The sequence below is a fragment of the Manis javanica genome, chromosome 11 (genome assembly GCF_040802235.1).
Source record: "Manis javanica isolate MJ-LG chromosome 11, MJ_LKY, whole genome shotgun sequence".
In the NCBI taxonomy this organism is placed as follows: Eukaryota; Metazoa; Chordata; class Mammalia; order Pholidota; family Manidae; genus Manis; species Manis javanica.
The window spans coordinates 64,483,783-64,502,460 of record NC_133166.1 but is presented as its reverse complement, the minus strand read 5'-3'; the positions used below and the strand labels follow the sequence as shown (position 1 = coordinate 64,502,460).

The 18,678-nt window shown below is 47.5% G+C and overlaps 1 protein-coding gene across 2 annotated transcripts in view; it reads left to right on the top strand.

The window, feature by feature from the left end:
* Positions 1-16,857, top strand: part of SYT13 (synaptotagmin 13) — a 49,079-nt gene extending 32,222 nt beyond the window's left edge. The window contains exons 2-6 of one of the 2 annotated variants that reach the window (XM_073216451.1): positions 2,598-2,823; positions 6,603-6,737; positions 8,313-8,614; positions 14,165-14,294; positions 16,139-16,857. In XM_073216451.1, the coding sequence (XP_073072552.1) occupies positions 2,598-2,823; positions 6,603-6,737; positions 8,313-8,614; positions 14,165-14,294; positions 16,139-16,443 (1,098 nt within the window). In that variant the 3' untranslated portion in view covers positions 16,444-16,857. The remainder of the gene's footprint in view (positions 1-2,597; positions 2,824-6,602; positions 6,738-8,312; positions 8,615-14,164; positions 14,295-16,138) is intronic. The other variant, XM_073216452.1, reaches the window with a different exon arrangement.
* Positions 16,858-18,678: the final 1,821 nt, after the last annotated feature.

The following is an 18,678-nucleotide window of genomic DNA, read 5'->3' as shown; positions in this document are numbered from 1 at the left end:
AAAAATAAAATTAAATTAAATTAAATTAAATTAAATAAATAAATAAATAAATAAATAAATAAATAAATAAATAAATAAAAATGCTCATATCCGAAAAAAAAAAGAAGAACAATACTGCTCATGTAACTTGAAGTGCAGAGGTGGGACAGATTTCAGGTTTGGTTACTCAGTGGCTTAATGACACTGTCATAGGAGACACCTTTGGGTCTCTCCACTCTGCTGTCTACCACATGGGCTCTGTTCTAAGGCTCGATCACCTTGCAGTCATGAGACAGGGCCACAGGTTTCCTGTCCACAGGGGAGAGAATCTCATCTACTACCATGGAATACAAGTCCTCCATTCTGTCTGGGTTGGCTTCCCCACAACAGGTGCCAATCCCTGTGCCAGAAACAGACCCCAAGATCATTCCAAGAACTGATGGGATCAGACCAAACAGAACTAACTTCTCTTCCTCTCTCTCAGGACCTGGGGCTGGGGACCCAGGAAACCTGGTGATCTGGAGGGAAGGCAGAGGGGAGAAGGGGTGGATATTGGTGGACACCAAAGAAAACCCAACCTACTGCTCTTGGGGTGCATTTATGTACTTATCACAGGCTCTTGAGGTTATCTGGGGCACACAAATTGAGACCCATTAAGTAGGGAGGAATATGGACCCATGCTCTGCAGAGATTTGAGGCAACACAGACTGACCCTCACTCAGAGCTGAGCCTAACTGTGATTTCCCCATTAAAGATGCAAAATCAGCCAAATTTGATCTGAGAACTAATCAACATAGTCCTTTTCAAAAGTGAATTTGAACTGGGATGAAACCAAATGTAAACACACAAGTGTTCTCCAAGCCAGCCAAACAAGTGACAGAGCTGGATGACTGGGAAGGGTGCCTGGTCCAGTAGCCTGGGGGAAGCTGAGGGCTTTTATGCTGAAGAATAGGAGGGAGAAGCAGTGGCCCTAACCTAGGATGCTGCCATTGGTACTCAGCATCCAGCCTCCAAGATGAATAATTTTTTCTTCTAGAGGCAGCTGCAGGGCAATGGAATGACACAATTTTTGAAGTCAAAATATCTAGAAGCTCAATTATATACCATTTGTCAGTTGTATGGCCTTGAACCTCCTCCAGCCTCTATTTCCTCATTGTGAAGTAGTATAACAAATGTAACTCAGTCCTAGATGAAATCTTGGAGGACGTCACTCTGTGGAGGATAAAAAGACCCAGGGACGTCACTCATAGCTCTGTGTCTCCCCTTCCGGCCCCTGGGCTCCTTCTGTCAGACAGCCTTCCCCCAACTCCTCCCCCTATTTCCCACCCCCACCTCCTTCAGTGTCTATCTCAGCCTTGGCTCCTCTCTAAAGCTTTCGCTAGCCTCCTAGACTCCTCTGCTTGCCCCCTGCATGTGTTGTCTGCTTCCCCTATCGGTTATTTACTTAGACCTTCTGCTGTCTGTCCCTGTACTGCTCTCCTGCACTACCAAATGCACCTGTTATCTGCTCTCCTGTTTGCAAGGCCAGTGTTTGTGAGTGCGAACGGGAAAGCAAATAACTCTCTCCAGGTCTCCTGTGTGGATAAGGAACCATGTCTCCCACCTCTTTTTTGGCTCAGAATGTGGGAGGGGAACAAGCCTTGAAATCACCTGTCACTTGAGGTGACAACTCAGAGACATGAAAAGATCTGCCAAAAGGTACTCAGGTCTGGCGGTGGAGCAGGCCTGGTGATGCTCAGTGACACTCTCAATGGGGTGGGGACATGAAGGGAACCTGATTTTGCAAAGTATACAGGCCCCTCCCCATGTGACTGGTCACTGTATGTAACACTGACACATTTCTGATGGGTGGGTATCGTGCCGGGTTCCACGCTAGTGGGAAAGACTGGCCACAAAATGGGCCAACCTATGACGATATAGGGTGAGATCAGCACTGTAAAACAGAGCAGGATGTGGTGAGGGAGGGTCAGGCCTGCAGGAGGGAATTCATTCAGAACAGGTGGAGGTGGGGGTGAGTGACTTGGGGAGGGGTTGGGGGCCAGAAGCTGGACTCACAAAGAGTTCAGCCTGGTCGAGAAACAGGGAGCTCAGTGGCTGGAGGGGAGCAAAGGGAGAGGGGTTTGGGGCAACGTCAGGAAGGTGAGCAGGACCACGCCGGGCAAGTGCTTATAGGTTGCTGCAAGGAATTCAGATTTTGTTCTCAGTATGGTGAGACCGCTGGCATTTCTGAGCCACTGTGAGGAGAGGGGCAAGAAGAATAAGAGCACGAGACTGGGGGGAGAGAAAGCAAAGAGGCAGGCAGCCCAGGAGAGAAGAGCAGAGGGAAGGTCTGGACGGCACCCCCAGGCCCAGCCACAGGCAGGGTGGGGGAGGCATGGAGGAAGGGGTGCCAGAATAGGGCCGCCATCTCAGCGGCCCAACAGGGCTCATGATGTTGTGGATTCTGATAGGTTTGGAGATGACATTTTGCCTTCCTAGTTATGCTTCTCAGAAAGGAAGGGAACCACAACCCTCCCTCTGCCAACCAGGAAGGGTCAGGTCATCTCATCTCCATTCTGTGGGTGGAAGGCAGGCAAAAGATCTCTTTGTGGACTAATCAGAATGACTTGTGTTTGCAGTTCAACATTAAAAAGTCCACAGAGCCTGTCCAGCCCCGAGCCCTCCTCAAGTTCCCAGACATCTATGGACCCAGGCCGGTGGTGACGGCCCCAGAGGTCATCAACTATGTGGACTACACACTGAGGACCACAGAGGAGCCTGCTGTGCCTGCCAGTCCCCTGGCCCTGAATGACAGCCGCCTCAAGAGGCAGGTCACAGAGGAGCTGTTCATCCTTCCTCAGAATGGTAGGGGTCTCCTGCCCCTCACTCTCTTAGTGGGGTTGACAGCATCTCTGTAGATGTTGAGTGTGGCCAGACCCAGGGCCCCTGACATTTGACACTGGACAGTGAGAAGGGGCCTCAGGATGACAGTTCTGTATTCTTGCTGAGAGGTTGCCACGTTACTTCTCTCCAGGGCCTCCAGCTTTCCACTGGGAGAGTCCCTTTCAAGTATTGTGTGCAGCTCTGTGGGAGGGGATGGAGTCGGGGTTAAACCATGGGCTTCAGAGTCATAGGTTTAGTTCTCTGACCTTTTATACATTTATGTGTCTTTGACCGTGTTCTAACCTACCTGAGCCTCAGTTTCCTCTTATATAAATTGGGATCATACTACTATCTGCCTGGTAGGGTTGTCATAAAGCATAAATACAATGATGCATACAAAGGACCTGGTACAAAGGATGTAATCATATTGTTATTATGGTTGCTCCCACTCCTTCTCATCAAGAAGCAACACCTCCAGGGGTGCAGTTCTGGGTTGGGAACTTGGGCTGATACACAAAGCAGAGCTAGTCCCTAACCCAGAGGAGCATGCAGGCTTTTATAAGGAGGCAAAATACCCATCTGTGACAGTGGGTTGTGTGGTCTGGGGTTCTGTTTTGTGTGGTTGGGGAGCGAGATGGTGGAAGCAGAGACAGAATAAAGAGCTCTGACACTGACCCCACTCCTAATGCATCTCCTGGCCTGGCTCCAACTGTGCCCCACACTGGCCAATGAACAAGTGCCCCCCAACCCAGCCCAGAAACACAGTGATCAGCCTGGCATTTCTTCAAGAACAAATTCACATAGTGCCTATGGCATGAACAAATCCTGGCTGACTTTTAGCTTCCAGGTTTGCCAGCACACATTTAAAATAGATGGAAAATAGACCCATGGAGGGCTTGAGAGCTGAAGCTGGGAGGGTGGGGAACAATTTGCTTGAGGAACTTTGGGGGTCATAATCAGAAACATAATCACAGAAGGTCTCTCCTTTACTGGGAGCCCCAGATTTCTCAAAGCTTGGATGAAGCCAGGACTGGACACTGTTCACCAAGGAGAGCAGGAGAGCACACCGGAGTCTGGAACTTTGAAGGATTTGGAGCACAATTGTTCATTTTCTCCTTTTTGAGGTTCCACGTTTCTGTCCTAACCCTAGAAGGCAACAACCAAGCTCTGATTCCACAGAAATATATCAGTAGTCGATTGGTTCAACAAATGTTGATCAAAGGCAAGGGAGTGCAGGGAAGGATGGTGCTAGATTGAACAGACACTGTCCCCTCCATGTGCCAATGCCATCGACTCCCCAGCAGCCCCTTGTAGAGCTCAAAACCCTGTTTCTTTAAGCTGAATCTGCACCTGCATTTCTAAGTGGTGCAGGTTTGGTTGTGATTTGGTTTGGGTTTTGAAAGCTGTGGCAGTCTTAAGAGCTGAGAACTCTGTCTGCCAGGCAAGCTCCTTTGGGTACTGTCTGCTCTGGTTGCCCCCATGTGGTACCCTTGGAAGCCTGTACACAGGTCTGTGTGCATGTGTGCCTCATTTTCCACATTGCTCACATCTTGGCCAATTTGTTCCTTGCTTATTAAATGTACCACAGAAATTTTTCACTACTTGTAGGAACTTAGTAGTGAACCATTTTGGAAATTAAACAGTCCTTTATATTTCTGCCCTCTAAAGTAGTCCTGAAAACCAAAAATCTTTTAAATTCCAATCTGCTTAAAGTGGAATCTCCTGCAGATGCTGGATCTTTTAATTCTTTTTTTTATGGTATCATTAATATACAATCACATGAGCAGCACTGTGGTTACTCGATTCCACCCATTATCAAGTCCCCACCACATACCCCATTACAGTCACTGTCCATCAGCGTACTAAGATGCTATAGAGTCACTACTTGTCTTCTCTGTGTTGTACTGCCTTCCCTGTGCCCCCCCCATATTATGTGTGCTAATCATAATGCCTCTTTTTCCCCCTTATCCCTACCTTCCCACCCATCCTCCCCAGTCCCTTTCCCTTTGGTAACTGTTAGTCCATTCTTGGGTTCTGTGATTCTGCTGCTGTTTTGTTCCTTCAGTTTTACTTTGTCTTTATACTCCACAGATGAGTGAAATCATTTGATACTTGTATTTCTCTGCGTGACTTATTTCACTGAGCATAATACCCTCTAGCTCCATCCATGTTGCAAATGGTAGGATTTATTTTCTTCTTATGCCTGAATAATATTCCTTTGTGTATATGTACCATATCTTCTTTATCCATTCATCTACTGATAGACACTTAGGTTGCTTCCATTTCTTGGCTATTGTAAATAGTGCTACAATAAACATAGGGGTGCAATGTCTTTTTGAATCTGGGATCCTGCATTCTTAGGGTAAATTCCTTGGAGTGGAATTCCTGGGTCAAATGGTATTTCTATTTTGAGTTTTTTGAGCAACCTCCATACTGCTTTCCACAATGGTTGAACTAATTTATATTCCCACCAGCAGTGTAGGAGGGTTCCCCTTTCTCCACATCCCTGCCAGCATTTGTTGTTGTTTGTCTTTTGGTTGTTGGTCATCCTAACTGGTGTGAGGTGATATCTTACTGTGATTTTAATTTGCATTTCTCTGATGATTAGCGATGTGGAGCATCTTTTCATGTGCCTATTGGCCATCTGAATTTCTTCTTTGGAGAACTGTCTGTTCAGATCCTTTGCCCATTTTTTGATCAGATTATTTGCTTTTTGGTTGTTGAGGCACATGAGCTTTTTATATATTTTGGATGTCAACCCTTTATCGAATCTGTCATTTATTAATATATTCTCCCATACTGTAGGATGCCTTTTTGTTCTACTGATGGTGTCCTTTGCTGTACAGAAGCTTTTTAGTTTGATATAGTCCCATTTGTTCATTTTTGCTTCTGTTTCCCTTGCCCGGGGAGATACATTCATGAAGAAGTCACTCATGTTTATATTCAAGAGAGTTTTGCCTATGTTTTCTTCTAAGAGTTTAATGGTTTTATGACTTACATTCAGGTCTTTGTGGATCCTTTAATTCTTATATTATGTTTAGCTAATGAGAATCTTCCAGATATTTGGCCCCTGTTCAAGTGAGGGTCAGAGTGAGCAATGTGGGTGGTTTTAGGAACTTGTGAATTAGAGATAAGATCATTCACTTATTCATTCAGCAAGTATTTATTGAACATTCACCAAAATCAAAACCACTACCTCTGACCTTGCCCCCCAAAATCTCTCCTGACTCATTCTTTGACATTTATCTCCAGCCAGGAACTCCAGGGAAACAGGGACTGCACACTCTGTGGGAGACGTAGAGCTGGAGATGGGCTGGGGATGATTTGCCTGAAACAGGGTGACCAGAGCCACACAGGCTGTGACTGAAAGCTCACCAGGGCCAGGGGCTGGGCTAAGTACTTTCTTACTTTATTTCATTTAATACAAGTAAGTCTGGGAAGGAGGAATTGTTATCATCCCCACTATACAGATGAGGAAACTGAGGTTCAGAGAAGTCAAATAACTTGACTATTATGTAGCAGCCCATGTCTGGGACCAAAGCCCATGTCCTGACCACCAGCCATGGTGGTCTCTTGACCTAGAATGCCTGGTCCCTTGATGAGGACCACAGGTGTTGCCCTGGTGCGGCCACCATGATTTTGCACCAAGCTAGAAAGCTTTGGGTTTGGATTCATGACATATGTGGCAAAGATGGAAAAAATGTGATCCAGAAACAGGACCCCAGCCTGGGTAGCAATGGTGACCCTACCTCTCTTAACAGGTGTGGTAGAGGATGTGTGTGTCATGGAGACCTGGAATCCAGAGAAGGCTGCCAGTTGGAAGCAAGCCCCCAAACTCCACTACTGCCTGGACTATGACCAGCAGAAGGCAGAATTGTTTGTGACCCACTTGGAAGGTAGTACTTTTATTTGACTTTCACGGGGTCCCATGTATCCTCTACTCTGGAGCAGCTGTACAGGGGGGATGGGAGCTAGAGAGAGCCCTAGGTGCTAGATTAGCACTCCAGGTTGGGGTAACAGACCCCAAAATGTGTGATGCTCAGACACATTGGGGTTTCCCTGACCCCACCTCTCTTATATAACACCCAAAGTAGAGAATCCTGGCTGGAATACATCTTTCCTCCAAATGGTGATTCAGGGGGCCAGGCTGTGGCTTCTATCTGCGGCTCCATGTCATCAGGCTTCCTTGTCATCTGTATGTAGGAGGTGGAAGGAAAGGGAGCAGAGGGAGAGAGCACAAAAGTTCCTTAAAAGCTGTGACCAGCACAGGGCATACATCACTCCTGCTCACATCTCATTGGCTGGAACTCAGTCCCATAGCCACTGACTGTAGGGGAGCCTGGGAAATGTGGCCTTGTGGGTGCGCAGCAAAAAAGAGAAAATGGGTGTTTGGTGGACATCTAGGTGTCTCTGCCACAGACGCTTTTGGTATTGGACAGGGCTTTGTGCTGGACACAGAGAGTGTTCTGATGGGCAGCAAAGTATCTGTAATCCCAGAACTGGGTGGTCTTTCCACGGGGGTCAGGATAGCCCTGGTCTCCTACCCTGACAATTCACTTTACTGCCAGCAAACAAATCTAAGACTTTGCAAAGGAATTGGGTCTAACAAGGCTACCCTTTGGCTCCTGGAAGCTGGACGCTGTGAGCAGCATAAATGGGACTTTTGTACTAAATTTTATATTTTTAGAAAGTGTTTTCCTTTTTATTTTTTTTCAAGGTATTTTTTAACATTTTCATGTACTTGATTATATTTGGTCTTCACAATAGTCCCATTTTACAGAATAGGAACCTGAGGTCTAATGACATCAGGTGACTTGTCTAAGATCATACCAACTAATTGGTGCCAGAGCCAGGACTACACCTTGAAGCCCAGTGGAGAGCTCTTTCTATCAGGACACATGGCACAAGTTCTTCCTCTTTTCTTCCTGAGAAACATCAGCTACCACTTCTCAAATTACCATTGTGGAGCTAGTCATAAAAGCTTCACAGGTTCAGATTTCTGATGAATCCACATTTTGCAAAGCATTAAAAACACCAAAGTTCAGTATATGAAACAACATTCATGAGGTAGCTGCCAAGTAAGTCACATCATAGGAGGTTGTGTGGTATGTACAGAACAAATTAATGATGGCTTCAGCACCAACCCTTAAAAACATCAGCCACAGTTTGTGGGGCCTAGGGCCCTGAGGAAGTCTCAGAGTCATTAGCACAAAGAGCTCTGGGAAGTACCAGGTCTCGTCTCTGTTCTTCAGGGAAGATGAGCATGTGCTAATGTTGCCTTAGAAGGATCTCCTATTTTGAAATGTCTTACTAAAAGGCGACTCTACAGCGGCAGGGTGGTCAGCCCTGGGGTCCTTCATACACCCCCAGTCATGACTGTTAAGCTGGATTCTGCAGCTCAAAGCAGGGCGTCCCTCCTCCCCTTGTCCTTGAGAAGTCCCTTGGCTGTGTTGCTTTCTCCTTGGCTGCAGCTGTGACCAGTGACCACAATGGCGGCTGTGACTGCTACATCCAAGGCAGTGTGGCCAGCAGGACAGGCACTGTGGAGGCCCAGACGGCCCTGAAGAAGCGGCAGCTGCACACTGCCTGGGAGGAAGGCCTGGTGCTCCCCCTGGCAGAGGAGGAGCTCCCCACAGCGACTCTGATGCTGACTCTGAGGACCTGTGACCGCTTCTCCCGCCACAGTGTAGCGGGAGAGCTCTGCCTGGGCCTGGATGGGGTGTCTGTGCCTCTGGGGGCTGCCCAGTGGGGTGAGCTGAAGACTTCAGTTAAGGTAGGGTTACCTCTGGCTGGGAAAAGTAAAATATGTTAGGGAGTGTGGGATGGCAAGGCTGGACTGGTGTTCATAAGACAAGCTTCAGAGACCTACCCAGTATGGGCATGTGCGTGTGTGTGTGCGCGCGCGCACGCGCGCACATGTGCGTAAGGAAGATCAAAGTCTTAAATAGAGTGGAGGTCTGGAGCAGACCCTGTAGCCCAGGATTTGGGATTCCTGGTATCTAGTTTTGCTTCTAGCTTGCCATGCATAGACCCCCACCCCATCCCCCTGCCCAGCCATCATGGAAAACGTACTATGAGCACATTGGCTCTGGTGCTGACAGTATTATTCGTATTCCAATTGATTAACACACCCTGTGTACCTACTGCATTTTTTCATATACAACAATAGTATACACAGCAGTATAACTCCTTTGGGTTCCGGGACCCAATTCCAATGCGCGTGTATGCGGGAGGGGGTTTTCTGCACACACAGCACCAAGCACCTCTCAAATACCAGCAGGCTGTCCAAGAACTCAACTCAATTTTGATGCTGTCTTCCCAAAGACAACATGAGATTCCCCAGATTAAAGGCTCCGTCCTACAAGACTGCCCTCCACCCTCAACCCTAGACACCTGTCAGAAGCCCCAGGCAGTTAGTTACCTGTGGTTCTGACCAACAGGCTACAGATTGGAGTTTCCCATGACCTCCCCCTTAGGTTCTATTAATTTGCTACAGCGGCTCACAGAACTCAGGAAAACATTCACATTTACCAGTTTAATAAAGGATACAAGTTAAAGGCCAGATGAAGAGATACATAGGGCATGGTCCCAAATAAAGGAGCTTCTATCCTCATGGAGCTTTGGGCCTGGCTCCCTGGCGCATGGAAACTTTCTGGTTCCCCAACAGTGGAAACTCTCTCCAATGGAGAAGAGCGGTGGGCTCTTCTCCAAGGTTTTGGTGAGAACTTCATTGCATAGTCATGATTGACCAAATCATTGGCCATTGTCTGATTCAGCCTCCAGCCCCTGCCCTTGGGGGGAGTCCAAAAGTCTTTCATTAACATGACAAGACACCCATTTTGCCTTTAAGGCTCTGAAGTGTTTTCAGGAACTGTGGATGAAGACCAAATATACCTGGAAAATATATATTTGGTCATCAGAATGACCAAATATGTATTTCTTATAAATCACTGTATCACACCTACTCTGTGCTGGGCACTGCCGGGGAGATGGGCACCAGGCCCTGTGCCTATAGCACTTACAAACCAAAGTGATACACTGTAACAGACAAATGATGGTAAGGATGGTGATGACCTCTGATGTCTTGAATTCTGAGACATCTAAGAGGGACCCAGTGAAAGTGCTCTGACAGAGAGTTCCAGAAGGCCTGGTGTGAAGTCATGCTTGTGATGGGCTTTGAAGAACTGACTGGACTAGGAGCAGCCCCAGAGCCCAGCACTCTCCAGCAGCAGTGGCCCTGGAATGGTTCTCCCTAGCCCTCTTTCTCTGGGGGAGGCGTGGGTAGGAGGAAGTGGCTGCAGAGATGCTGTTTTGTTCAGAGGGGGCTTCCTTGAAGAGCAAACCACCATCTCCATGGACCAGGGCAGTTGGGGGTCAGGGAAGAGCAGGGCTACAGGTGGTGTGTGGTGCTTAGGCCCTGGGTCGAGGCATCATCCAAGGGCCATCATGATGTGGCCTAGAGGGAACATTCTGGAACCAGTCTCTCAACCAATTGGCCCATCCCTTATCTGGAAACTGTATACTCTCCAAAGCCTTAAGTATTTACTGTCTGACCTTTACAGAGAAAGTTTGCTGACCACCACGCTAGAGTAATAAAAATACCAAAAATAGCACTAATTTTTGAGTACTTTCCAGCTATCAGTTGCTGTACTTCGAACTTTACCTAAGTTCTTTGTGAATTAAACCAAGCAAAAATGATGTGTGACTCTCTCATTTACAGACAAAGGAACTGAGGCTTAGAGCTGTCCAGCACCACATGCAGGGTCGCCCAGCTGGGACATACAAGCTCAGCCTCGAGGCCAGGCCAGTCTGGCTGTAAATCTTGGGCTGCTCCCTGCCACTGTGCCAGCTATGGGCCTGACTCTGAGGAGTGACCAGCAGGAGCCCTGCCTGCTGGACTCTGCAGGAGGGAGAGTACATGTTCACTCCCCGCCTGCTCCCCTTTTGGCTCCGATCTCTTCCTTGCTTTATTATTCTTTTTCCCAGCCTCAGAAAATTGATAAAAATTGACAGCCACTCGCAGCTGGAACTATGCTGTTCCAAAGCATACTCTCTAATTAGTGTGTGATTTGGGACTTGTGCAGAATTCCATCTGGGGGCCTGGGAAGAGGAACTGATGCTTTGGTTTGTTTGGCTGGTGAACCACCTCTCTCTGGAGACGGAAGGGCTCTGATGCCCCTCCACTGGTACCACTCCCAAAATGGCTGAAGTCTGGCCTGTGTAGGCAGATGTCTCAGGCACCTACCCTGCTTCTATCCTTCCCTTGGAAGAGCAAACCTCATTCATTTCACAAATACCTCGCCCAGTTTCTACCATGTCCCAGGCACTGTGCCAGGAGCTGAGAACAGGGCAGTAATTATGACAAAGCACTGCCCTCCCGGCTCCCTCATCCCAATACTCACAGCCATCACCATCAGGAAGTATACTCTCACCTCACTTGGCCCTCTGCCCTGTTTCCCACAAAGGAGAACAACCCAAGAGGGCAGTATAGAGTCACACGCAGGGGGTGGCCCTCAGTGCCTGCAGCAGGAGAGAGCCCGAGGCCAGGCTAGGGAGCCCTTTGCTGCAGCTGGAGGGTGTGGGCCAATTTGGACCAGTGGGTGGAGCCTGCAGCCACTGCAGCCCACACCTTGTCTTCTCCGGGTCAGAGGGTATTAACAGAGGTACCAGCAGTGTCCCACTTTTCACCAGAAGACACTCAGAGGTGGCATGTGCGTCACCAGGGATCACAGAGTGATCCACTCTGAGGGCATTGTGAATGATGCACTGAGAGTCCAAGGGAAAGATGGGGGTGGCAAGAGGGAGAGGATGAGGAAAAAGAAAGGGTTATTTTTGTCAGCAGGTATTTGAAGCTGCAGAGCTGTGTTGTGAAAATTCAGCGAGGGCTTATCCAGAGCTCTTGGCACCCCATGTACAGGTGACAAGACCTTCACAGGCTGATGGACCCAGGCTCCTCCAACCTGGTTGGGGGAAGGAGCACCCCCACCTGGTCACCCTGTGGCTACAGCTCAGGCCAAGCACAGACCTCTAATGAGCGGCCTTAAATAGGGAGGTTGGTGCCCATCCCAGCTCTGCTGCCACTCCTCTGGATGTCTGGACAAGTCCCTGGGCCTCGGTTCCCTCACTGTGAAATTAGAAGTCCATCCACAGAGAATGCTGGAGAGCCTCAGATTTAGGACTTGGGCTTAGCTGTCAAGCTGGACTTCCATTCTAGGCTCCATTTTGCTACTTACTGACTACATGACCTGAGGTAGAAACATACCCTCTCTGAACATCAGGGTCTTATGCTTAAAATGGGAACAGGATCAGGATCATTCTTAAGGTTGTGAAGGTTAAATGGGTCAGGGAGGTGGTCCAAAATGGCAGTGTTGGAAGACCCTGAACCTGCCTCCTCCCACCGAGGCCAAGTGGTGGGGGAACTGCTGGAACTCTCTCTGGGGTGAGAGGTGCAGGCAAGCACCATTGTTTATGTTCCCTTCCACCCTGATAACATGGGACTGGAGCAGGATCCGGGCACTCTTGCTGGTCGCCAGGGCCACAGTGAGCCTCGGGCTCCCAGCCCAGCCAAGCTCCAGTCATCCCCCCAAGGTGGCCCCTGCCCACACCTGCCCCAGCCACAGCTCCAGCTGTCTTACCAAAGTAGCCTGGGTGCAGAGCACTCTGGGACCACTCACTCCAGCATACAACACCATATACATATAGTGTGAAGGGGGAGTAAAAAGTAGTGCTTTTAGAATGTGTTTGAACTTAAGCAACCATCAACTTAATATAGACCCCTACATCCACAGGATGCTGTATATGAGCCTCATGGTAAACACAAACTGACACCTCCATAGGTACACAGAGATGAGATGGGATGTCTCACCCTTCTTCCTCAAAAATATTAATTGCGTGTCAACTGTGTGCTAGGTGCTGGGGAGGGCTTTGTGGCACTTACTGCCTAGTGGGAGAGGTGATGTAATTGTACCTAGCACATAGTAAGTGTTTAATTAATGTTGGCTGATACTATTCATGTCATTGCCAAAGTTCCTGGCAGCATGCAAATCATTTCGTCATATGGCTTGTCGTTTCTGGCTAGTTGAATTGTTGGGGCATGCTGAAGACATTTTTCCTGGATGAGAAGTGTGACCGAGGCAGAGGGCTGGCAAGCTCTTCCATCCAGCCTTACTCCCAAAATCCAGAGTGCCTCCCATTCATCCAGAAACAATGTTCTCCTTCAATAATCTTAAGGAATAATGACTGTCCTTTCTTGATAGCTAATGGTGTTGTTCAAAGCAAACAGTTCCCTCATAGCACCTAGTGTGTGTCAGGAACAGTTCTAAATCATTATATATTAACTTGTTTAACTTTTACAACCCCATTGGGTGAAGATACTGTTGTTCCCCTTATACAGATGAAAAAATGGAGGCTTGGGAAAGTTAAGTAACTTGCCCAAGATCACACAACTAGTAAACGGTAGGATAGGAGCTCAGCCCCTTGTGGTCTGGTTCTAGAGCCTATGTATACTCTTCTGCATCCCCTTTGGGCTGTGACAGACACCACCTCCTGTGGGGGCTCTTATGGATATTTTTCATCCCTCAGTGGATTTGTTGAAATCCAAACAAATGCTTGGAAGAATTTCAGTGGAGGCACCCCATAAAGCTGCAGACAGGGGACAGACATACTGGATGTTTTGCAGAGGCCTCAGTGTCTCCTGCAAATGGCAGCTGTTGCCAGGGGTCTACCTAATATCATATTCCTGGTGTTCTGTGGACCAGGACTGTTGGCCACTCTGTTGACCAAGCAAGACCCTGCTCAGCATTAGTATATCACATTAGTGACACTCTCAGCACTGCAGGGGTTGGAAGGAATGATCTTTTCAAACAGAGTAATGAATCACAACTCTTCCACTGCCCCAGAAACCTGATGGGTCAATGCATTGGTTCTCAAACTGTGTTCCCTTGAACCCTAACAGACTATATAAGATGCCCCAGGAACTTGGGTGGGCGGGGGGAGGTTCAGTGAAGGGTAAGAGAGGATCCTGCCCCTCCATCCTTGCCATATCTTGAGTGGCATCTGTTTGATCTATTTTATATGCTAGGTTTGCATATAAGATATTTGGAAAATCACATTTTGTGGCAAATGAAACAAACTCTTATTAAAGCACATGCCACATATAATTTATCTGTGTCCTCCTTCCTTCTGGAAGGGTAGAGAAACCAGCATTGATGAATAAGTGGTTTCTTGGATGCAAGCCCAGAGTGCCCCCAGCCCCAGCATTAGTTAATGGGCCAGAAGCCCCCCTAAATGAAACTCCCCTCCTGCATCCTCTCTTCTGTTTCAGGAGCCGTCTGCAGGCACTGGGGAGGTCCTTCTCTCCATCAGCTACCTCCCCGCTGCCAACCGCCTCCTGGTGGTGCTGATTAAGGCCAAGAACCTCCACTCTAACCAGTCCAAGGACCTCCTGGGGAAGGGTGAGTGCACTGTGAGAGGAGAGAGCCAGGGCACCCTGGCCTCTGGGAATGTGTGCAGAGGGAGGTGGCACCTGGGAGGCAATGGAGACAGGATGGTAGCATGAGTACATTTGTGGAGTCAGCCTCAGCTCTGTCCTCCCCCACCCCCAAGCTCACAAACTGATTTTGAAGGACACTCACTTCTTTAAATTCACATCCATTTAACCCCTGGGCCAATCCATCCATCAGGGCCCAAGTATGAGCTGCCTAGGGCTCCCCACTTTACAGATACGCTATAAGAAGAATCAGTCTTACCCATGGATCATAGGAAGCCAAGGATCAGACTGTAGCCTTGGAGTGGACTATCCAGGCTCTACAGGAAAATTGGCCCAGCCCTTGTCACCTAGACCTGGTTGGACCATCTCACAAGCAGGTGTCAGGAAGCCCGGGTTCTTCTCCTGCCTCAGCTAGCCATCTCTGTGCACCCCACACCCACTGCAGTCTTTTCTTTCTTCTCAGTATTTGTCAAGCTGCCACCCCCACACCAGCTGAGCGTAGGTGACGCCAGAAGGTGTGTGGGTGCGTGGGCTAAGGCAGCCTGAAGCTTAGGGCAACTGTGCCCCATATACCCAAATAAGCATCTTTCAGCCTTCTGGAAGCCTTGGCTTTTCCTTCTGGATACACTGGCACAGGCACCAAGTCTTGGGGACCAAACAGGCCCTCCCGTCAGAGCAGGAAAGCAGCATTGGTTAGCCATGTGATACCTAGACCCAGAGCTCAGCATTCATAGCAGGATACAAATAATTAGATATCAATAGGATGCAAGTATAAATAGTTGCCATTGCCTTCAGAATCTGTGAGCAAAGGATTCTGGACGAACAAAATCAGAAAAACTGGTCTTGCTGACAGATTCCTGAGTCAGAGGTCAGAATTCACTGCTTTTTCCTCCTCACCTCCCAGGAGTTCTTTGCCCTCTGCTCCTTTTTTTTTACAGCTCCCATCAGGACAATTACAGCACAACACTTTGTCTTTCAGATATCTCTGCTGAAATAACAAACGAATCACCCAGGGTGATAATTAAAACAGTAAATACAGAGAAACAATTATTTTCACATTAGCTTTGGGAACCTTGACTAATGAAAACATAATCTGGGTCCTGAGCCCTGTGACTTGGAGATGAAAGCTTGTCTAGAAACCCATTTGGCAATTCCCAGGGGGCAGCTCTGTCGGTGCAGTACCCGTGGGGCCCAAGGCACTCTGCCCCCACCCTCCACATGAAATCAGGGGCCTCATGTAAGACTTATGAATGAACAAAGGAGAGGAACTCAACAACCAGCGAGAGACCTACTATCTTAACAATGGACGAAAATTCTTGGACAGAGAGTTAAAGGCATGAAGACACGGGGATGGCTGAATTTCTCTTGTCTAAGTTTAAAATCAAGCTGCAATACCTGAACCACTGCCCTTGGCCTGGTTCGATGAAGGACATGAAGACACTTGGAAGGGCTCATGGCGAAAAATGGTTCTAGCATGACCCGATTACGGGCCGCCCATTAACGAGCCTTATGTATTGTGCTACTGTCTGTTTTCTACATTAGAGTATAAGTTCTCCGGAGGTGGGAACTTTTGCTGTGCCCCATGTCTACAGCAGTTCCTGCCATATGGTGGCATTTAATAATTGTTGAATGAATGCATGGCCCAGAGGGGTGGGGTGGGGGATTGAGAGGGAGCTTCAGTACAAATCTGGAGCCAGAGACCCTGTCTCTCCTGACCCAAGAAAGGAGCATAATTCCAGGCTCCACTGTACCCCAAAAGCTCACTCTTCCCCTTCTCTCTGTCTTTCCTTTCCCTCTGCCCCTCCCCAGACGTCTCTGTCAAGGTGACTTTAAAGCACCAGGCTCAGAAGCTAAAGAAGAAGCAGACAAAACGGGCGAAGCACAAGATCAACCCTGTGTGGAATGAGATGATCATGTTCGAGCTTCCTGATGACCTGCTGCGGGCGTCCAGCGTGGAGCTGGAGGTGCTGGGCCAGGACGAGGAGGGGCACAGCCGCATGCTTGGCCACTGCAGCCTGGGCCTGCACGCCTCCGGCTCCGAGCGCAGCCACTGGGAAGAGATGCTCAAGAACCCTCGCCGGCAGATTGCCATGTGGCACCAGCTGCACGTGTAGCTTGCTTCCCAGCCACCTCCCTTCTCAGCACAGCCCCTCTACTCCAGCCCCAGCTGTCCTCTGTGACCTCCTCTTTGTGACCCATCCTCATCCTGACACCTAGAACACAGACATGTTTGCAAAGGCCACACTCTATTCCTCTTTTATCACATTTTCATTTCTAAAAAAATGAGCAGGGTAGGTCAGGGCAATGTGTAGAAGGGAACATTTGGGTCACACTATAGATATATATTTTTTTTTTTTTTTTTTTTTAGGGCATCTCTCATATTTATTGATCAAATGGTTGTTAACAACAATAAAATTCAGTATAGGGGGGTCAATGCTCAATGTACAATCATTAATCCATCTCAAGCCTAATTCTCGTCAGTCTCCAATCTTCTGAAGCATAACGAACAAGTTCTTACATGGTGAACGAATTCTTACAGAGTGAATAAATTCTTACATGGTGAACAGTACAAGGGCAGTCATCACAGAAACTTTCGGTTTTGATCATGCAATATGACCTATAAACCATCAGGTCAAATATGAATATTCATTTGATTTTTGTACTTGATTTATATGTTGATCCCACATTTCTCCTATTATTATTATTATTTTTATTTTTAATAAAATGCTGAAGTGGTAGGTAGATGCAAGATAAAGGTAGAAAACATAGTTTAGTGCTGTAAGAAGGCAAATGTAGATGATCAGATGATCAGGTGTGTGCCTATGGACTAAGTATTAATCCAGGCTAGACAAGGGCAGCAAGACATCCACGGATGCAGAAGATTTCTCTCAAAGCAGGGGGGGTGAGGTTCTGAGCCTCACCTCTGTTGATCCCCAAATTCTCACCTGATGGCCCCCCTGCGACTGTGCCTGTCTTAGGTTGTTCCTCCCTTGAGGAATCTTACCCGTCTCTGGCTAACCAGTCATCTTCCGGGGCCATACAGGGAAATGTAAAGTTGGTAAGTGAGAGAGAAGCCATATTGTTTGCAAAGGTTAGCTTTTTACTTCTTTGCAGATTTATGCCCTGTGGCTTCTATGCCCAGCACTTGTCTCGAGGTATCTTTACCACCTGGAGGAATTATGATACTCGGTAAATTCGATATGAGGCACGAATTCTATTTAAAGTTTGTAATTAGGAAGGAAGAAGAAAAGCTATAGATGTAGCATATGAAGGAAACTTGGGAGGATTGATTATTTCTTTGACATATCTTCTTGTATAGTACCTTAAGTATGTATAGGTTTTAAACTACTAACTAATTTGCACACACATATTGACATAATAGGAATACGGTGACATAAACAAAGCAAATCTATAATTACCAGCCATCTCCAGTGAAGCCAAGAAAACCATTTAGGCTCCCTAGGCATTTGTGAAAATTTATCTATGATATGATGGATATTTTCCAACTGTACTTGAACCATCAGACAAATTAAAGCAGCCCATTTCTGGGATCTGTTCACATCCCATATGTTCTTTTAACCATAGATAGTCTATAGTCATGAGATTTTGGGGTGCTACAACTTGCACCCCTCCCAACTCCTGGTTGAGTTCCAACAGTACAGATCCAGTCAAATTCGTTGTCTCACTGTATGCACATGCCAGCCTAGACATCTCCCTCCTCCTTCTTATGGCAAGTCCAGGAGATGGTGGGCTGGATGCAGCCACAACCGCAGCATCGTCCGGATCCCTGTGGAGGCTTTTTGATGATCATCCCCCGGCACGAGTCCTCCAGAGAGTGCTGATGCCGGAAGCTCCTCCTCATATCGTATCTTAGTTCATTTTCTGGGTATCCAAGCTAGGCCTTGATCTTCTGCGTAGAAACAAACAGACCCTTTGCCCACACTTTGACATGCCCTCTATACCACTGTGCAGAACTCATTGGAGGTCAGCACACAGTAACTGCTTTTTTTTTTTTTTTTTTAATTAAGAGAAAGGAATATTATCAGAAAAGAGTACCTCCATAGCTGATCATCTGACACCCTTTAAGTGATCAACATTAAGGATATTTAAAGCATGCGTTGATCTTTGATTTACCAATAGTTTTATCCTGTTAAGGAGTAATCCCCCTTTTCTTTCTTTCTTTCTTTTTTTTTTTTTAAATTTTTAATCTACACTTACCTGAAGAATACTATGTTTACTATGCTCTCCCCTATATCAGGTCCCCCCTAACAACCACATTACGGTTACTGTCCATCAGCTTAGCAAAATGTTGTAGAGTCACTACTTGTCCTCTCTGTGTTGTGCAGCCC